Raw genomic sequence first — 19907 nt, forward strand, 5'->3', positions numbered from 1 at the left:
GAGACAATCTTTGTGAATTAGGGCTAGGCAAGGCATTCTTAGACTTGACACTAAAAGCACAATTTAAACAAGGGAAATTTGATTTTAAAAAAGGTAGGGGGGCCTCAGCTAGGCACAATGGCATATACCTATAATCCTAGCAACTCAGAGGCCGAGGCAGGAGGATCACAAGTTCAAGGCCAGCCTCAGCAACTTAGCAAGACCCTAAGCAATTGAGTGAGACCCTGTTTCAAAATAAAAAATAAAAAGAGCTGGAGATATAGTTCCATGGTTAAGTGTCCCTGGGTTCAATCCCTGGTAATGGGGGGGAAAAAAAACGGTGGGAGGCCTAAAATTAAAAATGGCCTCTCTATGAAAGACCATACAGAAAAGATGAAAAGACTAAGAAACACACTGAGAAAATATATGCAAACTATACATCTATTAAAGGACTGGTATCTAGAATGCATAAGAACTCTCAAGGCTCAACAGGAAGAAGAAAGAGGAGGAGGAGGAAGAGGAGCAGAAGGGGGAAGAAGAAGACAAGAAGGAGAAGGAGAACCCCATTAGAAAATAGGCAAAGACTTAAACTGACAATTCACTAAAAAGGACACACAGATGGCAAACAGCATGTGAATAGATAGATGTTCAGCATCACTAGGAATTAAAGAAATACAAATGAAGACCACAATGGAAAAATCACCTACACACCTCTCAGAATATCTAAAATAAAAAATAGTGACAACACCAAATCCTGTCAAGGATGCAGAAAACTAGATCACTGTATGGTGAGACTGTAATACAATACGGCCACTCTGGCGGTGTCTGATAAAACCAAACATGCAATAACCATATGACTCATCAATGGTACTCCTGGTCATTTATCCCAGAAAAATGAAAACTTATGTTCATGAGAAAACCTGTATATGAATATTCATTGGCCTTTATTTGCAAACAGCCCAAAACAGATCCCATCCAGATGTCCTTCAACAGGTGAATGGTAAACAAACAGGCACAACCAAACCAAGTAACACTACTCATCAATAAAAAGGAATGAAATATTGATTCGCACAAATTGGATGAATCTCCAGGGAATTATGCTGAGTTTAAAAAAAAAAAAAAAAAGCCAGTTACAATGCCAAGATAATTCAATTGAGAAAGGACAGTCTTCTCAATAAACAACAATGGGGTAACTGGATATCCATACACCAAAAAAGGAAGATGGATCCCTACCTCACACCATTTATAAAAGTTAACTCAAAATGGATCAAGAACCTAAATGTAAAGAGTCAAAACTATAAAATTCTTGGGCAAAAAAATGTAGAAGTGAACCCTCATGATTTCAATTAGACAATGATTTCTTTGATATGATATCAAAAGCACAAACAACAAAGAAAAATTAGTTAAGTTGGGCTTTGTCAAAAGGAAAACCCTTTGTGATTCAAAGGACACCACCAAGAAAGGGAAAAGATGGCTGGGCAAGGTGACGCACACCTGTACTCCCAGCGGCTCGGGAGGCTGGGGCAGGAGGATTGCAAGTTCAAAGCCAGCCTCAGCAAAACTGAGGTGCTAAACAATTCAGTGAGACCCCATCTCTAAATAAAATAAAAAAAATAGGGCTAGGGATGTGGCTCAGTGGTTGAGTATCCCTGAGTTCAATTCCAAAAAAGAAAGAAAGGGAAAAGACAACCCACATATGGGAGGAAAACATGTGAAAATATATCCAATGAAAATCTAGTATCCAGAATAAAAAACTCTTAAAAAACAATAATAAAAAGACAAACCACCTTAAAATGGGTAAAAAAATCTGAATAGACATTTCTACAAAGAAGAAATACAAATCATCAATAAACACATGAAAAAAAATGGTCTGTACCATTTGTCATCAGGGAAATGCAAATCAAAACTACAATAAGATACCATTTTATACCAACTAGGGTATTATAATCCAAAGACAGAATAAGTGTTGGCAAGGATGTAGAGAAGCTGAACCCCATCCACTGCGGGAGGTAGGGGATGTAAAATAAAACGGTACCGCTGCTTTGAAAAACAGTCCAGTAGCACCTCAAAAGTTACATGTAGAGTGACCACACAACATATATGATAGATACTCAAAATAAATAAAAATGTCTACATAAAAACTTGTACATGAATATTCATAGAAATATGGTTCATAATAACCAAAAAAGTGTAAACAATCCAAGTGTCCATCAACTGATGAATGGACAAATAAAATGTGACGTATTTATACAATGGAAAATTATTTAGCAATAAAAAGGAATGGGAGTACCAATCTATGTTACAACATTAGATAAACTTTGAAAACGTCATGTTAAATGATGAAGTCAGTCACAAAACACTATATATTGTGTGATTCTATCTATGAAACATCTACAAAGAGGCAAATCAATAGAAAGATAAAGTAGATTAGTGCTTACCTAGGGTTCAAGGAACTAGGGTGAAATGTGGTGACGGTTAAAGAATACAAGGTATCTTTTTGGGTTGACAAAATGTTCCAAAATCAATTGTGCTGATGGTTGCATAACTCAGAATGTTTAGAAACACTGAGATGTACAATTAAATGAGAGAATTTTATGAGATATTAATTATATTACAATAAATACTTACTAAAAATACCCAACAATTCCAAAAGATTATATGCCACATGATTTCATTTACATAACATTTTTGAAATGACAAAATTCTAGAAATGAAGTACAGATCAGTTATTATCAAGGGTTGGAGGGTTTAGGGAAAGAGGGGGAATATGGTTATAAAAGATCAACACATGGGGCTGGGGATATAGCTCAGTTGGTAGAGTGCTTGCCTAGCATGCACAAGACTGTGGGTTCAATCCCCAGCACCACCACCAAAAAAAAAAAAAGAGATCAACACAAAAGGTCCTTCAGGTGACTGAACTGTTCAGTATTTGACCTCCGTGATGAAGACACCCAGTGACAAACTGCAAACTGTATAGAACTAAATACACACACATTTATACAAATAAAGCGAAACTGGCAAGTCTGAATAAGATCTGTACATTGTACCAACGTCAATATCTTGCTTGTAATACACCATAGTTTTGCAAAATGTTACTATTGCAGAAAACAAGGTAAAGTGTACGGGGAATTGCCCTGTGTTTTTCTTACAATCTCATGTGACTCTACACATATCTCAATGAAATTCCAATAAATACAACATACTGAAATCACAAAACACTGCTCTCAATTTCTTTTCTGGTTAAACAGTTTCCTCTGGCCCAGGCATACCATAGATCTTAACAACTACTACTTCAGGGTTTTTAACAAGGAGGAGACTTCAGGCTCAATACCCAGTAGAGAGAATCCAGCGAGAATTTATCACACACTTCTATTAGTTATTCTTCTATCTAGATGATATAAAGTAGAACAAAGAACGTGGATTTGGAAGCCAGCCAGTCAAGAGTTCCAGTCCCATCTCTGCCTCTTACTAGGTGTGTTCTTTAACTAGTCACTTCACATCTCTGTACTTCAGTCACTCATCTGTAAAATGGGTATGGTGTTGTGGTAAGTTTTAAATCGGGCATGTGTGTGTATATACACATATGCTTAAAAGGCTGAAACCGAGTAAAGTAATATCATCTTAACCAAAATAAGAGTTAAGGAAAAGTCATGACGTCTTACTAAGTTTTAAAACACAGATCCAGGCCATACTACCTCTGGGAATGTGCCCTTCTGCCCCCACACTGCCCTGCCCCGTGTCCAGAAGAGGGACCGGAGCAGGAGGTGGCAGGTGTACCTACCTGCACACTTGGTCCGGCTGAGGAGTGGAGGACCTGGGCGGCCAGTGCCGCCATCTCCAGGACGCGTGAGCAGCACACTGATCTCATACTCGGTGTCAGGGTCAAGGTGCCACAGCTTGTAGGTCTGCAGGCTGACTGCATGCACCTCGGCCCATGGGCCACGCGCCATGCGGTACTCAATCTCCTTGCGCACAATCGGCCCATCGCCGATGATGGAGTTGGTGTTGAGCTGGATGATAAGATAGGTGGGGCCCGCACGCAGCAGCTGCGGGGGTGCGATGGGAGTGGGGGGCTCTGCAAAAGGGTGGGGAGACAGTCAATGCTGCTGTGAGACCCATGCTCCCAACTTTGCATTCCACCACACCCACATCCCCAAGATGCCAGCCTGCCCTCCCAGACCCGTCATGCCTTGTCCAGGCCAGTTCTCTGACCCCTACTAAATTCCCAAGCCTTAAGGGGCCACGCTCCAAAGGCTGACCCTGCCCTCACCCTCCAGCCCACATGCACCCCCTCATTCTCCTATAAATCCCCAAGCCTTGCTCCTATGGCTGATGACACTCGAGCTGGTCAACACTTAGAAGGCACTGTCACACACCTCACCAGCTCTCACCTGGACCCGGACCCTGTCTGCCCCACCCTCAGACCCACCTCTGGACCAGGCCATGCCTCAGGGCCAACCCTGCTGCCTTGATTGGACCTCGGCCACCCAGACCCTACCAGCTCTGTCCCATCAGCAGGCCTAGGGGTTCAGCTCACACCCCGCCCAGGCGCTGGCCCTACCCTTCCTCAGGCCACGCCCTGTCCAACTCCGCCCACCAGGGCCCCACCCCCTCCTCCAGCCGCCCCTGAGGTCCTCCTAGTAGCTCTCGCTGACCCTTGACGATGAGCTCCGCGAAGTTAGAGACACCGGCGCCGCGCGGGGCCTGGGACACGCAGCGGTACAGGTCCTGCTCTGCGCGGCTGACCGCGGCCAGCGGGAAGGTGGCCAGAAAGCGCCGGTGGCTGATGTGCCGCACACCGGCCGCGGGCACCAGCGCCCCACTCTGCCGCTGCAGGGGAACAGGAGCGGCAGGGTCAAGGGAGCCCAGGAGAGAGGGATCTGGACCTCGCTCAGACCTCGGTGAGGGTAGGGGTCATTCACCCACCCCTCCTACACAGTAGTCTCACTGTGTGTGCCCAGAGTGACGGGCACCCAAGAGGGCAAAGGGGACCCTGTTGGGGGAGACACCTGGGCATGGGTGCTGAAGTGTGAAGTACTCGGCCCCCCAGGATACAGCCCGGGACTAGAATAAGCTACTCACACCCCACCGTACCCCTGGCCAAGGTCTGAGACCTCCCTCACCTGGAGAAGGAAGCGCTCCGCCTCAGCAGCCCGTCCTGCCGCCATACACTGGAAAGACGCGTTCTGGCCGGCATTGACCTCCACATCGCCAAGGCGAGAGAAGTGCGGGGCTTTTGCTGTGGGAACAGAGCCAAGGCATGCACCCCACACAGACCAGATCCACAACCATCGCACCCCTCATCCCTGCACCCCCAGTGGCTGGGACTCACCGCAGGGGTAGCTGAGAAGCAGGATGTCATCTAGGCCCATGTAGCCCCTGCGGTCTGGGGAGATGAGGGCCTCAAACAGCACCTGGGGGAGCGGAAAGGCCCTTGTCATATTGACATCCCTCCATCCCTGTCTAAGGAGGTGTCCACAAGAGCCCCCTATCGCTGGGCCCCAGCCCCACCCTCCTCAATCAGCAGAGGTTAGCCCAACTCACTCTGACCCTCCCCACCATGCCAGCTGGTTCGGGAGTGTGGTGCCACCACAGAGAGAACAAGGTCAAGGCCAGAGGTTCTCTCCCAATTCTGGACAATTACCTAAAAGCAGCAAAATTCTCCCCAGCCAAACAGGGTGCCTAGGCTGGCACTGTTCCAAGTCACCTCTGGCCCCTGCCATAGGCTACTCCTAGTAACAATGACCTCTGATGCTGAACCTAGATTCACCCCAGACCAACTCTACCCTTGACCACAGACTGACCCCTGATGTTGAACAGACTAATCCCATCCTATTCCAATACAAGGTGGCATCCCTCTGCCCTCAGCCCCAGGCACAGGCTGACCACAATCTGACCCCAGCCCACCTGATATTCATTGGGCCAGAAGGTGCTGACAGCCAGCTCAGCCTGGTGCCACTGACGGCCATGGGATCCAGTCATATTCCAGACAGCGCTGCCCAGGGGGCCCCCGTTAACACGCACATAGACGCCCAGGGTACCAGGGCTGTGGCCATCTCGACTGTACAGGAAGTAGCTGAACTGCACACAGTGGGTGTCGTTCTCACTTAAGCTCTGGAAGATGACATGGGCCCGCTGGCCTGGGGCGTGCTGGGAAGCATTGACCATCAAGTAGGCACCTGGAGGGAGAGAAGGAAAAGGTAGGAACTGAGGAGCCCTTAAGGGAGGGCCAGGATTGGGTGGGCATTGAGAAGGGGCAGAAACCAAGGACTCCAGGCATTTGAACTCACTGGGAGTCCAGGTGCCGAGTTCTGGGCCCAGCTCTGATTCACGGGGTAGGTCTCTTCTGTTCATAGCATCTGCTTCCCAAAGGAGACGGTTGAAGCAGCAGAAAGCACACAGATCTGGCCTTGTCACAACCTATTACAGCTCCTCACCATCTGCAGGTCACAGTCCAAACCCATGTCCTGCCTGAGACACAGCTTGCCCGTGTTCCATGCCATCCTTGGAAGTAGGGACTGGGTCATCCATCCCACAAGTCAAGAGCCCAGCACATGGCAGATCTTCTGAGGCCACAGCTTGCAAAGCCCTGCCTCCACATTTCCCTCCTGGCCCTGGATCATTCATAAAGTGTGTCTCTCTTCCCGCCAGCCTGTGAGCTCCGCTATGTCCCTGCACAGGCTCTGAACCCAAGCTGAATGAATATGTGGGACAGAGATTGAATGAAAGGATTAACTTCCTTCCAACCCCCACCTGAATCTAGATTCCTGGGACATACACTCTCTTGATTTCTAACCGGGGGGAAAAAGGTAGCCCTGACCCTTCCCTGAAGATCAAGATTGTGTGCTACAGGGACACTCCCAGGGACGTGGCTTTCCTTCTGAGGGGAGAGGCCCCAGCAGATGCCAAGGGGAGGCCGACAGCAACCCAGAGCCGCCTCCTCCCAGGCTTGGCTGCAGGCCAACACAAGCACATTCAGATTCCCGCTCCAGGAGGTTCCCCAGGGACTCGGCTGGAGGAGATCTCATTCATCTCTGTGAGCCAGGAGCCCTGTGGAGGCAGCTCCCAGATCAGTCCTGGCAGGATATTAAACAAAACTCCAGGTCCCCGTCCCCGCCTGGGAACAGGTACATCCTGGCCCTGTGAGCAGCCGTGCCTCCTAGTCTGACACTGCTCTTGCCTCTTCTCCTGCTTCCTCTGCATCCCTCCCCTGCTCTTTCATTTATTCCCTTTGTTCCTGTCACTCTTCCTTCTCCTGCTGTCTCCTGGGGGTATGGGTCTCCTTCCTTCCTTCTCCCCCCCCCCCCCGCCCCAACCTTCCCTGCACTGTGAGACCAGGAGGGTGGAGGCTGAACACCTTGATCACCACCACCTCCAGAGCTAGCAAAAGGCCATGCCAAATACTAAGCCTGTGTCTCCCCTTTCTCAGAGTGGGTCTCTGCTTCAGTGAGAGAAAGAGAAGCAGAGGCCACAAGACTGCAAGAGCTGAATTCAAATCAGCTGTTCCTGATCACCAACCATGCGTCAGGCTGAGGCTGGGCCCTGGGGATCTGGAGAGGCCCACACAGGGACCTTCCATGGCAGGTACCTTCACAGATGATTCTCAGACAAATGAGACTGTGAGACCCACAAGCTCAGAGGTCTGAGAGGGAGCTGAGAGCCCTGCAGAAGCAGATGAATGCCCCAACATGGGGACAGCTGAGCAAATGCACAGAAGTGGGAGGCAGGGTGAGCAGTGGGGGACAAGTGTGTGGCTGCCAGGCCATGAGGGGCCCCCCACTGCTTGGCTTCAAATCCTGGTCCCACAGAGAAGGTTTGCTGCCCTCCCCACAACCCTGGACAGCAGATGCCGTCCCAGCCCTGCTGTGAACTAAGCCGGAAAGACCCCAGGCCTCTACTGTGATAGGGCAAAGGGAAGGGGTCTTTTGGCAGTCCAATCCTGGGGTCTACTCAGAAAGCCCATTTGGTCACATTATCTGTGTCCCGTGACCCAGGCCTTATCAGTAATAAATAAAATCAATTAATTAACCTCCATCTGCCTTATATTTCCCTTACTTCCCAGTTGATTCTGTGCCCAGTGAAAACAACTACAGTGATTGGGCCCCCCCAAATACCCTCAAAAATTAAAAAAAAAAGTGCTCTGCACTTTGTAGGCATTACCTAATGGCCCTTGAAATGAGTTACTGCTCTCCCCCACTTTACAGTTAGGAGAAGAGGGGCTCTGAGAAGTTAAGTGACTTGCCCACGGTCACAGAGCTAGTCAAATGATGGAGCTAGGATTTGACCCCTATCTTCATGACTCTGGAATGAGTGCTGCGGGCCCACCATCTGAGTGGAAGGCCAGCATCAGAATCCATGTAATTAGTCTCTGACTCCCTGTCCAGTGCTCAGGAGACCCAGAGTGCCCCATCCTGAAGCAGCCAGAGCAAAGCGGAAGTTGGGTTGGTGGATATTCCTGTGAGTTCCAGGAAGAGAAGGGCACAGGAATATCCACCAACGTCACTGCTCCAGCAGCATCTGGGTCCTCAGGAGACCAGGACCCAGAGGCCCTCAGGGAAAAGTGACAAAGACACGGTGGGAGTGGGGTAGACCCTGAACTAACCTACAAGGGAGTGACAGGAAGTAGGTTTTAACTTGCAGCAATAAGGGCCTTTGATCACTTAAACCTGCACCCATTCTACCAATGAAACAACCTGAGGTGCACAGGTGGACGGTGTCCAGAGGGCGCCACACTCAGCATCACATATGTCATTACAGATGCTGAAGCCGATGAGGCCAGAGAGGTTAGTAACATGCCCCAGGTCCCACAGCAGGTGGGCGGAACTGCCCCTGGAAAAAGACCAAAGGGGAATGGAGAGAGCGTAGGCTCACCGCGGGGCAAGTCTGCAGGGGCCCGCGTGCCCGGGTGGATCCTCACTTGCTCCCACTGGAAGTCATCGTACTGGGCCTGGCTGTACTCGCAGGGCACTGCTGGGTCACTCGCCTCCTCGAAGGTGCAGCCAGCTGTGAGGACAGAGCCCATTAGCCCAGGCTAAGGCAGGGCTGCTGGCCAGGAGGGCTCCTGGGCCACTTGCCAGGTTCCCCCACTGTCCCCTCCCTCTTCTGTACTCCTTCCCCCACCCCCTCCCTTTCACCAGGCCCTCCCCTCATGCTCCCTTCGAATAGCAAGTCCCCACCCACTGACCTTCCCCCCAGGACCTCCCAGGACCTCCCCACTGCTCAACCACCCACCAAAGACCCTCCTTAACAAGGACCAGCAGTCATTGTTGTTATGTCACTGGAACCTCACAACAGCCCATCTGATCAGATCAGGATTAGAAGTATCCCCATTTTACTGATGAGGAAACTGAGCCCAAAAAACCTGAGGGACTTTCTCAGGTCACACAGCTAGCTAGTGGCAGAGATGGGGTTTGAACCAAGATCCCCTGACTACTCCTCAGCACTCCTCCATCTTCATTGTGCCAGGCACAGGGGGCCCAGGCCGGGGAGGACCATGGAACCCTAAGCAGCCTGACAGTATCTCCTTAACAGTGACAACCATCACCACCAATCATTTCATGCTTTCAACAAGCACAGTGTGACGCCAAGCACCAAGCAGAGTGTCCCTCAGGCCTCACCTTAGTCAGGACCATGAACATTCCTACTAACAGAGCTCCAGGGGATCTAGTCCTCACCCAAGGTCACTTGACTTAGGCCTCCACTTGCGGGGCTCCTGGATGCCTGGCAGACACTGGGATTTCCCCCATCTGACAGATGAGCAGACTGAGACCCCCAGGGGTGAAACCATCTGTCCACAGTACAACAGGCAGGGCAGGGGTGGGTGTGGCATCAGACATAATTGGGATTGAATCTTGACTCTGCCACCTGCCAACCCTGGTGACCCTGGGCAAGCTGTTCTCTTTCTGAGCCTCAGTTTCCCCATCCACACGTGGGGTGGCTGAGAATTCATCAGGGGGATGCAGTTAGCACATGTAAGCACTCAGGGAACAGCAGCTCTGACTATGTGGCACTTGTACCCACACAAGCAACAGAGGCAGGATTTGAATGCATGTCAGGGGCCCAGAATGACACTTCCCACCAGAAATATGAGCCGAGGCAAACCTGAGCTACTTCCCAGCTCAATAAGATGGGATGGTGGGGGGTGGCAGTCAGTCACTGGGGAGTGAGTGGCACGTGCCCAGCAGGCAGCAAGTGACTTCACTTTCGGGAGGCTCCGTGTTTCGTCTGTAGCAGTGGCTGCTCCATGTGGCTATGCAGGTCATGTGAAATGACACGTGGAACACACCAGCAGAGCCAGGAACAAAGGGGCTCGCCACTTGCTGGTCTCATTTCCTACTGTACCTCATCTGAGTGTGAAAGGACGAGATGTGGGCGTGAGGCTGGCACCAAGCGGACGGGATGGAGTAACAGTGACGGGGCTGGACCCTGGTTGGGCTCTTTGCCCCTTTGTTAGAAAAGCCCGGGTCAGCAGACCCCGGGGTCTACGGGAGGCTTTAACCCCATCCCCACTGGGAGGGCCTCAGCTCTCCCTCTAAAAAGGCCCATGGCACAGCCCAGCAAGAGGGACTGCTTCCTGTATGAAGGGGGCAGCTGGCTTCCGCCTGACCTGGGCCTACCCAGGGGGGTCCCAGTCAATCGCTGAGGCAGAAGGATTGCCAGGAAGCAAAGCCAGGATGGGGAGCCCTGACTGAGGCCCAGGCCCTTCCTGTTCCCTCAGGAGTGACCAGGCAGCTTCTCCAGGACATTTCACCGGGACCCTGAGGCAGGCCTGGGAAAGCCAGTTCCTTGGGTTCCTCTTGTCCATTCCGAGTCAGGTGACATGGCCTGCCAGGACTCCCAGGTTGAATGACCGTCTCAGACTAAGGCACAGAATGAGGTCTCTGCTCAAAGCAACCCCAGACTGTCTGACCCAGCCAGGGTCATACTCTAGTCATACGATCCTCCAGACAATCTGACCAGACAAGTTGGTGAGCCCCAGATATACCAACCTTAGAGTGGCTCCCAGATGATTCTCTGGTCACCCCAAATTCATCCAGAGGACCCCCCAGACTATCTGACTTCAGCCAAAATGACAACCAGACTAACTGCAGACCAGCTGACTTCAGCTGGAGAGACCCCTGACCTCTTCCTAGAGACCTGTATAACTGACCACAGCCAGGGTGACCTCTCAGACTGACTAACTCCACACAGAGTGACCCCTTAGCCAGAATAACACTTTCTCCCTGATCTTTGGCCATCTCCAGTCCTGGGTCTCTGGGCCAGGCCCAGCTCCAGTTCCTGTCTTTAGTGGGTAGCATCTCTGAGGCCAGTTCCCCAAGGAAGGCCCTAGCCTACAAGGGATGGGAACAATTGCTTTCTGAGCTCTGGGAAAAGTCCCATCCCCTGGGAAGCTCAGGAATCCCACAGCTGACTCTCAGTTCTTGCCAAAGAACCCACTCCTGCAGCAGGCTGCTAGTGTGGGGGAAACTAATCTGACTCTGGATTCAGAGCCAGAATGGTAACCAGGAGCCCCCCTGAACTGACACCCACCAACACCACCACGAGAGGGCACCAATCGCCACCATGACCACTAGCGACATGTAGCCCCAGGTCACACAGTTACAGTGTATAGAAAACCAGATTTAAACCACCTCTTTTTTTCAAGAAGACCAGGCACAAACAAAATAAGGCCCTGAAATGCTGTTGGCCACGTGCATTATTAACTCAGTATCATGCATAAGACATTTGCTTCCTGACAGTACAATACAGTTGCCAGGTGACAGACACCATTAGAGGCACAGGATGAGACTCCACCTGCTTTAGGGATCTCCCAGTCTAAGCAAAGGTGACAGAATGAGACAAAGCAGAGAAGGGTCACGACTATGTGCGAGGCAAGGCTTCCTGCAGGAGGCGCCACGGAGCTGAGCCTGGAGAGGTAGGTGGGAGGACCCTGGGGGCAAGGGGCCAGCAGAAGCAAAGGAAGCAGTGAGAAAATGGTCTGTCCGCCACAGAGAGGAGCCCAGGCTGGCTAAAGTCACGGGAGATGAGACCAGAGGGATACTGAGGCCAGACCAAGGCGGTGAGCATTTGGCCTCATTTTGACCTAGGGAGCCACAGTAGGTGTTTGAGCAGGGAAGCACCTGGAGTCCAGTGAAATGAATGATACATCCCATAAGCCACAAGAAGATGACTTCTCCAGGGCACAGATGAGGAGGGGGCTTAGGACCAAGCCATCCAGGTGTCAGATGTCAGGAAGTGGCAAGGAAAGGGACCTCAAGGGCCCCTCTGGATGCAATCAGCACACACTCCAATCACACTCAGAGAGATGCGCAACACCCCTGCACGAACACACGCACGCCCACACAGCCGCACACTAGAACGTTCATACACACTCCCTTTCCCCAGCCTGGTCTGTGACTTGGGGACACAGTATAAGTTAGGCACACCAAGGCCTCTCCTAGGACACCCATCTCTAAGGAGGCCTCCCTGAGAGGGTGGGCTGGAGCAACCCAGGACCCCTCAGCTCCCCCAGCCTCGGTGCAAACTGGCCCAGCCACATTCCTCAGCTAATCTCCTCAATCTGGCGGGCGGTTGCCTGAGCAACCGTCAACCACAATTTGGGAAGGCAAGGGGATGGCTTACCCGCATCCGGCTCAGCTCTGGACTGGGTGCTGTCAGGGAGGAGTATGGGAGGGGGGCCTCCAAGCGCGAGGATCTCCACACCTCCATGTTCATGCTTCCACACAGGTGCGTGTGCCTGGCTTGTGGGATTGACAGGACAGCTGGTACAGAGTAATCACCTCGGAGGCAGGAGACCAGGATACTATCCCTACTATGCCCCTAAATCCCTTTGTGACTTGGGGCACATGACTTGCCCTCTCTGAATCCCAGCTTCCTCACCTGTGCAATGAGACCATGGTCCACTGCCATTCCTCTGCACTTGTGAATATGCTTGTGAGGAAGAATGACCCCAGGACTGGGAGAGGTCTTCTGGGGGAGAGGTGTGCCCTGCCTGGGTGTCCAAAAGCAAGGGTCTCCCAGGCAGGTGCTGCGAGGTCCAGTGTGGATGGATGGTGCCTATGGGCGGAGCTAAGCAGTACATTCAGCAGCAGACATGTGTCTAAGAGGAGGTGTGTGTCCACAGTATGCTGGGGGATTATGCACATGGGTGCATGTGTGTGCATGTGCGTGTGCATGGGAGTACCACAAGCATCACACACCAGACTAGAAGTTCTCACTCCAGACAGGGAATGGCACCCTGGGCCCACTGCACCTGCAGCCACCCGCAGTGTTTTCTGAACACCCTGAGTAAATGGAGCCTGTTTGCAATGGGATTTTCATTCCCTTTGGTTTGTCAATAGAACATCCAGTTCCCAGGGGTGGCCCCAGGAGAAATAGAACTTCTCCCAACAGACTGTGAATTCGGGGGCTAGGATCTCACCCAACCATAGGCTCAGCCCCAACCCTGGTCTGGGGAACCCAGGTATCATCCAGTGACAGCGCTGGCCTATTTCACCATCCCTCCTCCAGGGAGCCCTATCCTACCCTGGACCTTCTCCCCCAACCCAGCCTACCCAGGTCGTTCCACCCCAACTGCAGGGCATGGCCGGCCTACCCGAGCCCCATTTCCTGCCTGCCTGAACTGTCTCGCAGGCCTTGTACTCCCATCTCCAAGCCCTGTCTGTATATGTAGGTAGCTAAAAGTGACCAGACCTATTGATCCTATGGTCCCAGCTACACTGAGCTTAACCAGCTGCACCCAGTCCAAGGACCATGATTCCAGCCCTGGGGCCTGAAGCCCACCTCACCGCTACCAAAGTTGCCAGAGCCTTGACTAACTGATAAACAATATATTACAGACACGGTTGGCAACCAGATGCCCTAACCACCCAGAGCCCAGCATGACTGCTGCCAGAGAGAGCCCCCAGAGCCAGGCCACAGGCAGAAAAAGCTGACCTGGCACCTCCCATAAGAGTCCAACAATGCCAACATCTGGCCATCTCCATCCAGGATGGAAGGAAGCCAACTACAGCAGAGGAACTCTCACCAGACCCACTCCCATCTCCTAGACCCACAGGCAGCACAAATCCCAGAGTTAGCGGTAGGCAGCCATGTCGGTAGCATAAGAGGAAGGCACAGGCCAGGGCTGGACAACGAGCAGAGGGGAAGGGCTGAGTGGAGGGCTTTGCAGTGCAGAGTGGGCACAGAGTTCACAATCCCCTGCAGGGCAAATGCCCTGTCACATAAAGACACAGTACACAGTAGGCGGCATAGGGCCTGTACAGACTCGTACACTGAGAAAATCTGTACCTTATAGAGGTTCCGAGAAGAGGAAACTGTGAGACCACAGCATGGTGTGTTGAGTGTGCCATGCATCAGGGTCACACTGTATACACGCAGGATGGGGTTATCTTACGTGTGGGGGGCGGGGCACAGAGTGCACAGCCCCCAGCACCAACATCTGGTAGGGCAGAACTGGTCAGAGCCCCACCGTAGCCTGGAGGTACTGGCATGACCCAGTGCTGCACAAGGTGTGGCACACCACTGCAAAGCACTGGGCTGGCACTCAGGGCTGCATGATGGGTACAGGAAAGCAGGATGGTAAGACCAGACCTCCTGGGGTCCTCTCCCTCTCCAAACACCAACACAGGGCCCAGCACAGAGCAGGTGTTCTCACTGAAAGAACGTGTCCAGCACAGGCATGCAGAACAGATCAGAGACGCACAGGGAAGGGAAGGGAAGGATGCAGAGGACACTGCTGTGTGTAGCACCCGAGTCCCAAACAGCAGCGCAACACAGAGCAGAGGAGCAGAGCAGACACAGACTCCAGGGAGGGGAAGTAAGTGGCACAAAAATGAGATGCAGTGAAGACGCCACGTGGATCGGCAGACGCAGGTCCAGGGCTCTGGGTCTAGAGGGCCAGCAGAATGCACACAACCCTATAACCAGCAGACACAGTGCCAGGCAGAGGCCCTCAGCTGCCATCCCGTGCAGTGCACAGATGCAGTGCTGGTACTGAACAGCAGCGCTGCCCACAAGAAGCCGGGCCAGTCCCAAAGCCAACAAAGTGGTCCCAAGCTACAGTCCCTGACCTTGACCCCGTGCAGTAAGGGCAGATGTGCACTGCAGTGAGGACACTGTGCAAAGAAGTTGCCCACCTGAGGCTGCCGACAGAAACCTGGGAAAGGACACCAGCCAACTCCACGGTGGTAACACAAACAGCCAAAGGCCAAGGTACCATAGGCGGCAGCGTCTGGCAGTCGTGGTAGTGTGAGGGCCGGGCCAGGAGGCACCAGCCAGCACAGTGCATGTACCGAGGCAGTGGGTCAGGAGTGCTACGTGAAGCAAAGGTGCCGCTTCAGTGGAATGCAGATGAACTGGGCCTGGGAACAGGACAGCCCACGTGCCAGGTGCAGGGCAGGTGCTATGGCAAAAATGCAGTGCAGGACAGAGATGCCACATGCTGCAGAGATGCAGTGGTGGGAGCTCAGCTGGAGGAAGAACAGTACTTCAACCCAAGGAGCTGTGCCCAAGGCCCAGGAGAGTCCAGATGCCCCATGCAATGCTGACTGCCCAGCAAGGCACTGGAGGGTGGGGCAGGAATACTCTGTGGTGCAGACATGACTGCGCTGTGCCCATAGAAAGCCACGTGTTGGTCTTGGATATGGCGCAGCATGAGGGGCTTTGTCCAGAAACCCAGGGGGCCTGGCCTCCCAGGTGATCACCCAGTAGAGTACCACAGCACAGAAGGGGGCTGCAAAGAGACCAGTGCAGGATGACTACAGGGTGGAGGCACAAAACAATGGAACCATGCAGAGTGGGGACAGAGAGAAGCTCCCGCAGGCCAGCAAGGGATCCCACTGCAGCCATGCGAGATGCGGCGCAGTGCCAGCACGCTGGGTCCCAGAAGCCCCACCACAATGCGGCGCATTTCTGTAGTGTAAGGCAACAATGTGACACACTGCAAAAGTGCTGTGGGGACAGTTGCAGATGTCTCCCTGGGGAGCCCTGGCAGGGAGGGAGCCTGGACCTCCAAAAACCCTGTGCCTATGGCTCTCCCAGGTTGGGCAGGCTACCCCACGGCAGGAGACCAAGCCTCGTCTGCCCTGTGGGTTTCTCCCACTTTGACCCCCACCCTCCACCATCTTCCACCCCAATGACTCTCCAAGGGCACAGGATGAAGCCACTGTCATCCACAGGGCAGGCCATCCAGAACCGAGCACATTGTCCAGGTATTTATATCTGAGCAGGGCCCCATGTGCTGGCAGACAAACAATGAATTTAAATTCTGCTGAAAATCTTTTGGACAATTAAAGCTCATCCCTTGGCTCCCAGCCCAGGGCAGGGCAGTGTGGGGCAGGACAGGGAGACAGAGAGGGAGACCTATGGGTTAGCCCCTGAGCACAGGAAGTGAGATCGACAAGAGGGAGGTGGGAGAGGAGGGCCAGGCGCAGCCAACCTGGCCAGCCACTCCCTCCCCTCCCTCATACTGGGCACTGCTGCCAGCCTCAACTTTGCCAGAAGCCCAAGAAGAAACTTCTGGGCACACAGGAGGCCTGCAGACACGAACACACTTATCAGCTGACACTTCATGGTGCCTCCGATGTAACAGGACGTGTCCTAGAGAAAACATGGAAACACAGAACACATCCTCACAGTCGGGCATGGTGGCACACACCCAGGATCCCAGTGGCTCAGCAGGCTGCAGCAGGAGGATCACAAGTTCAAGGCCAGCCTCAGCAACTTAGTGAGACTCTAAGCGACTTAGTGAGACCCTGTCTCAAAATAAAAAATAAAAAAGTCTGGGGAGGTAGCTCAGTGATTAAGTAGCCTTAGGTTCAATCCCCAGTACCAGAAAAAAATCTCTCTCTCTTCACAAAAGCTCTGCAGTGTTTTCTATTATCAACCCCATTTCCCAAATGGGAACACTATAAGGCCCAGAGAGGTTAGTACTAGCCAAAGTATCACACGGCTAGGAGTGGTGAAACCAGTATTAGAACCCAGATGGTGTGGCCCTAAGCACATGCTCACAACCACCTCACTCTAGGCACACACACAAAGACACACACACACACACACACACACACACACTACATTCAGAGCAACATACTTCCCACTCTTGGTGAAGATCCCTATTCTATCCGGATAGGATTCTCATATCTCCCAGCTGTCACCTCTTAACCCACAACTGTCCCTCATCCCCGTTTGTTCCCTCCCCACTCTCCCCTAGTCCTCAGTGGTTGCCCCCACATCACTTGTGCTCTCGTTGCCAGCTGTCCCACTGCCGAGATGCATATCCATCACCAGCCAGCTCCTGTTCCCAGTTGTCTCCTAGCCCCCACCTACCACCCCAACCCCAGGTGTGATCAGAAACCCTCAATAACACCTTGTCCCAATCTTTCTCCCAGCTGCGGCCTTCACACTCCCAAAGGTCAGTGACTCCCCGCAAACCACCTTGCTCCTCATCCTTTCACATCCACCCCTAGTCCCTGGAGTCTGCACAATGGACACCTTCCAAGACTTCCTGAGTCATCAGCAGCAGGATCTGCTAAGTTGGCCACTTTGGGGTCCTGTCCCCAGCCTTCTTCAGGCAATGGCAGCCCCCGCCCAGAGCCACAAGAGGAAGCAGAGCAGCCCTCTGGGTCCCAGGACCTCCCTCACCTCCTCCAAGCCTTCCCTGTTCTCCCAGGGGGCACACCCATGCAAACACCTACCAGGCACCCACCAGGCTCAAGGCCCTGGAGACCAGAGGTGACAAAGAGCCAGCCCAGCACTCAAGGGGCTCCTGGTCTAGTGGGGAAAGGAGAGAGAAAACAAGGGCCGCACGTGGTCATACGTGCATTAGGAAGGAACCTGACTTACAGCCCCAGGAGCAGACTGGGAAGGCTTCACTGTGCAAATGACAGTAGAGCTGGACTGGGGGGGGGGGGGGTAGTTCCTCAACAGCAGCAACAGCAGTCACACTGGGCAAAGGCAGAGAGGTGTGGAAGGGCACAGCAGCCTCCGGGATCACAAGGATCTATCTGGATCAAAAGGCAGCTGGGTGGGAGAGGGGTCTAGGAGGACAGGCTGTTCACACAGGTCCCTGCCTGCCATGTGTGGCCCCAGGTGCCAGGAAGCCATCAGTGTGGGGCAAGGGAGTGGCAGCACCCTACATGTCTGCCTTAGAAAGGGCTTCTGGTCACAGAGTGGTGGGGGCATTGCAGAGAGAGGCCAATGGCAGAAAGGAGACCAAGAAGAATCTAATGCCATCGTCCAGGTGAGAAATAATGAGGCCAGGGAAAGGTAACCACCCAAGAACCACTGAGTGACGGTCCCTGCAGACGAATTCCACTCGCTGAGGAGCCCAGGCCTCACTAAGCTGCTGGGGGCCTCCCCCTCTAGCCCAGTGCTGTCCACAGAACCCCCTGCGAGGGTGGCAATGTCCTCCACCTGCGCTAATTAGTACGACCGTAGTTGCTAGCAACAAGTTACTCTTGAGAACTTGAAATCTGGCTAGTGCAACTGAGGGGCGAAATTCTGATTCTAATTAATTTTAACTAACTTAAATGTAATAGCCACATGTGACTTAGCGCCACTGTACTGCAGCGCAGGCAGACACTCCTGTCACTGTAGAAAGTCCACTGGGCAAGCCAGCTCTAAACAGAGCTGAAACAGAACCTATCCTGTGCACCCCCGAAGCTCCCACACCCACATCCACACAGTGAGACACCACCCACCCAGACAGCGCCGCACCAACTCAGGGAACGTGAGGCTTGATCTCCAGAAACCCTTGCATCAGGCTCCGGGTATCACTGCAGCTGGTCACCACTACCCTGACTCCAAACCCCTGTCCCACCAAGCCAGGTGACCAGAGGGCAAGCCACCCTGACCAGCCACACATATGTCCTGTGTCCCAGCCTCAATCACCACTCCCCCAAACACACACACCCCACTCTGGCTGCCTGGATGCCAGGGCCACACCCACCCACACCAGGACAGGGGCTATAACCTCACCAGCCCATCCCAAAATCTGGGACTGGGGACTGCAGGAGGGTCTGCCAATGTAGGGTCCTCCCCCTCTGCCCTCCTCCTCAGACGCTCAGTTTGACCGTTAGGACTGTTAGGACTCCCGAAGCCTCAACAACCGCCCAGGCCTCATTACAAAGGGCTGAGTCTGGGAACTGGACAGGCCCTGCCAGCTGCCGAGGGTGGGGGAGGGGGTGCCCAGCAGGGAGCCTGGGGGAGGGGCAGGCAAGAGATCTGCTCCCTTTAGTCTCTGCCAGGGTCTTAACCTCCTCAACTCAGTTCCCAGGTGACACTGGCCTTTTCATGACATAACACCAGCCCCCCCGCAGAATTTTCCAGATTCTTAGAGGGAAAACCTATTTCTTTAATCTCCACCTTCAGTGGAATCAGTGCGCCCCCACCTGGCATCTCCAGCTTGGATCCTGACCCACTTGATTTCACTCATCCTTTCAGGCCACGTATATTTATTTAGACTAGGTGGTCCAGGCCTCCCACCTGCACTAAGGATTCTGAAGTGTCCAGTCCCTGTCCTCACGGAGCTCACAGTCTAGTTAAGGGAGACAGAACTAATAAATGCTAATTACAATGCTGGGTAAAATCCAACCAACTCCCACCTCCCCTGGTCTAGGACAGAATAACCAAGGAAGGAGTCAGGGAAGAAGTGATATCTGAGCTGAAGTTGCAGGGGTGACCTGCAAAGTGGGAGAGTCAGTCTGGGGAGGAACACGATATGGTCAAGGAGTGGAGAGGAGTGGGCCGGCAGCAAGCATTCAGCACGCTGTGGGTGAGGGAGTCGGGTTGGCCAAGACACAGGATCAAAAACAAGATGGGGCTGGACAGGCAGGCCAGGAGCTAGCGCAAGCCATAGAGCCACAGAAGAAGGACTTAACCCTGAAGGCAAGGGGAGCCTTCTGAGGGTTCTTGGCCAGGGTTTCAAACAT

General features: G+C 52.9%; 1 protein-coding gene across 12 annotated transcripts in view; it reads right to left on the reverse strand.

Annotated features, from left to right (window-relative positions):
* Ptpru (protein tyrosine phosphatase receptor type U) overlaps positions 1-19907 on the reverse strand; it is a 71518-nt gene that overhangs the window by 48582 nt on the left and 3029 nt on the right. For 11 of the 12 annotated variants that reach the window (XR_009224337.1, XR_009224336.1, XM_058570967.1 and 8 more), the window contains exons 2-7: positions 8851-8982; positions 5887-6158; positions 5312-5393; positions 5103-5218; positions 4635-4809; positions 3761-4054 (exon numbers count right to left, since the gene is read on the reverse strand). Coding sequence is in view for 10 of the 12 variants with exons in the window: in XM_058570967.1 (XP_058426950.1) it covers positions 3761-4054; positions 4635-4809; positions 5103-5218; positions 5312-5393; positions 5887-6158; positions 8851-8982 (1071 nt within the window). In the remaining 2 variants the exon portion in view is untranslated. Of the gene's footprint in view, positions 1-3760; positions 4055-4634; positions 4810-5102; positions 5219-5311; positions 5394-5886; positions 6159-6269; positions 6402-8850; positions 8983-19907 lie in introns of those variants that run through there. The other variant, XM_058570974.1, reaches the window with a different exon arrangement.

The sequence above is a fragment of the Marmota monax genome, unplaced genomic scaffold, assembly GCF_021218885.2.
Source record: "Marmota monax isolate L192 unplaced genomic scaffold, Marmota_monax_Labrador192_F-V1.1 WCK01_AAM20220418_F8-fsc00008, whole genome shotgun sequence".
Lineage (NCBI taxonomy): Eukaryota > Metazoa > Chordata > Mammalia > Rodentia > Sciuridae > Marmota > Marmota monax.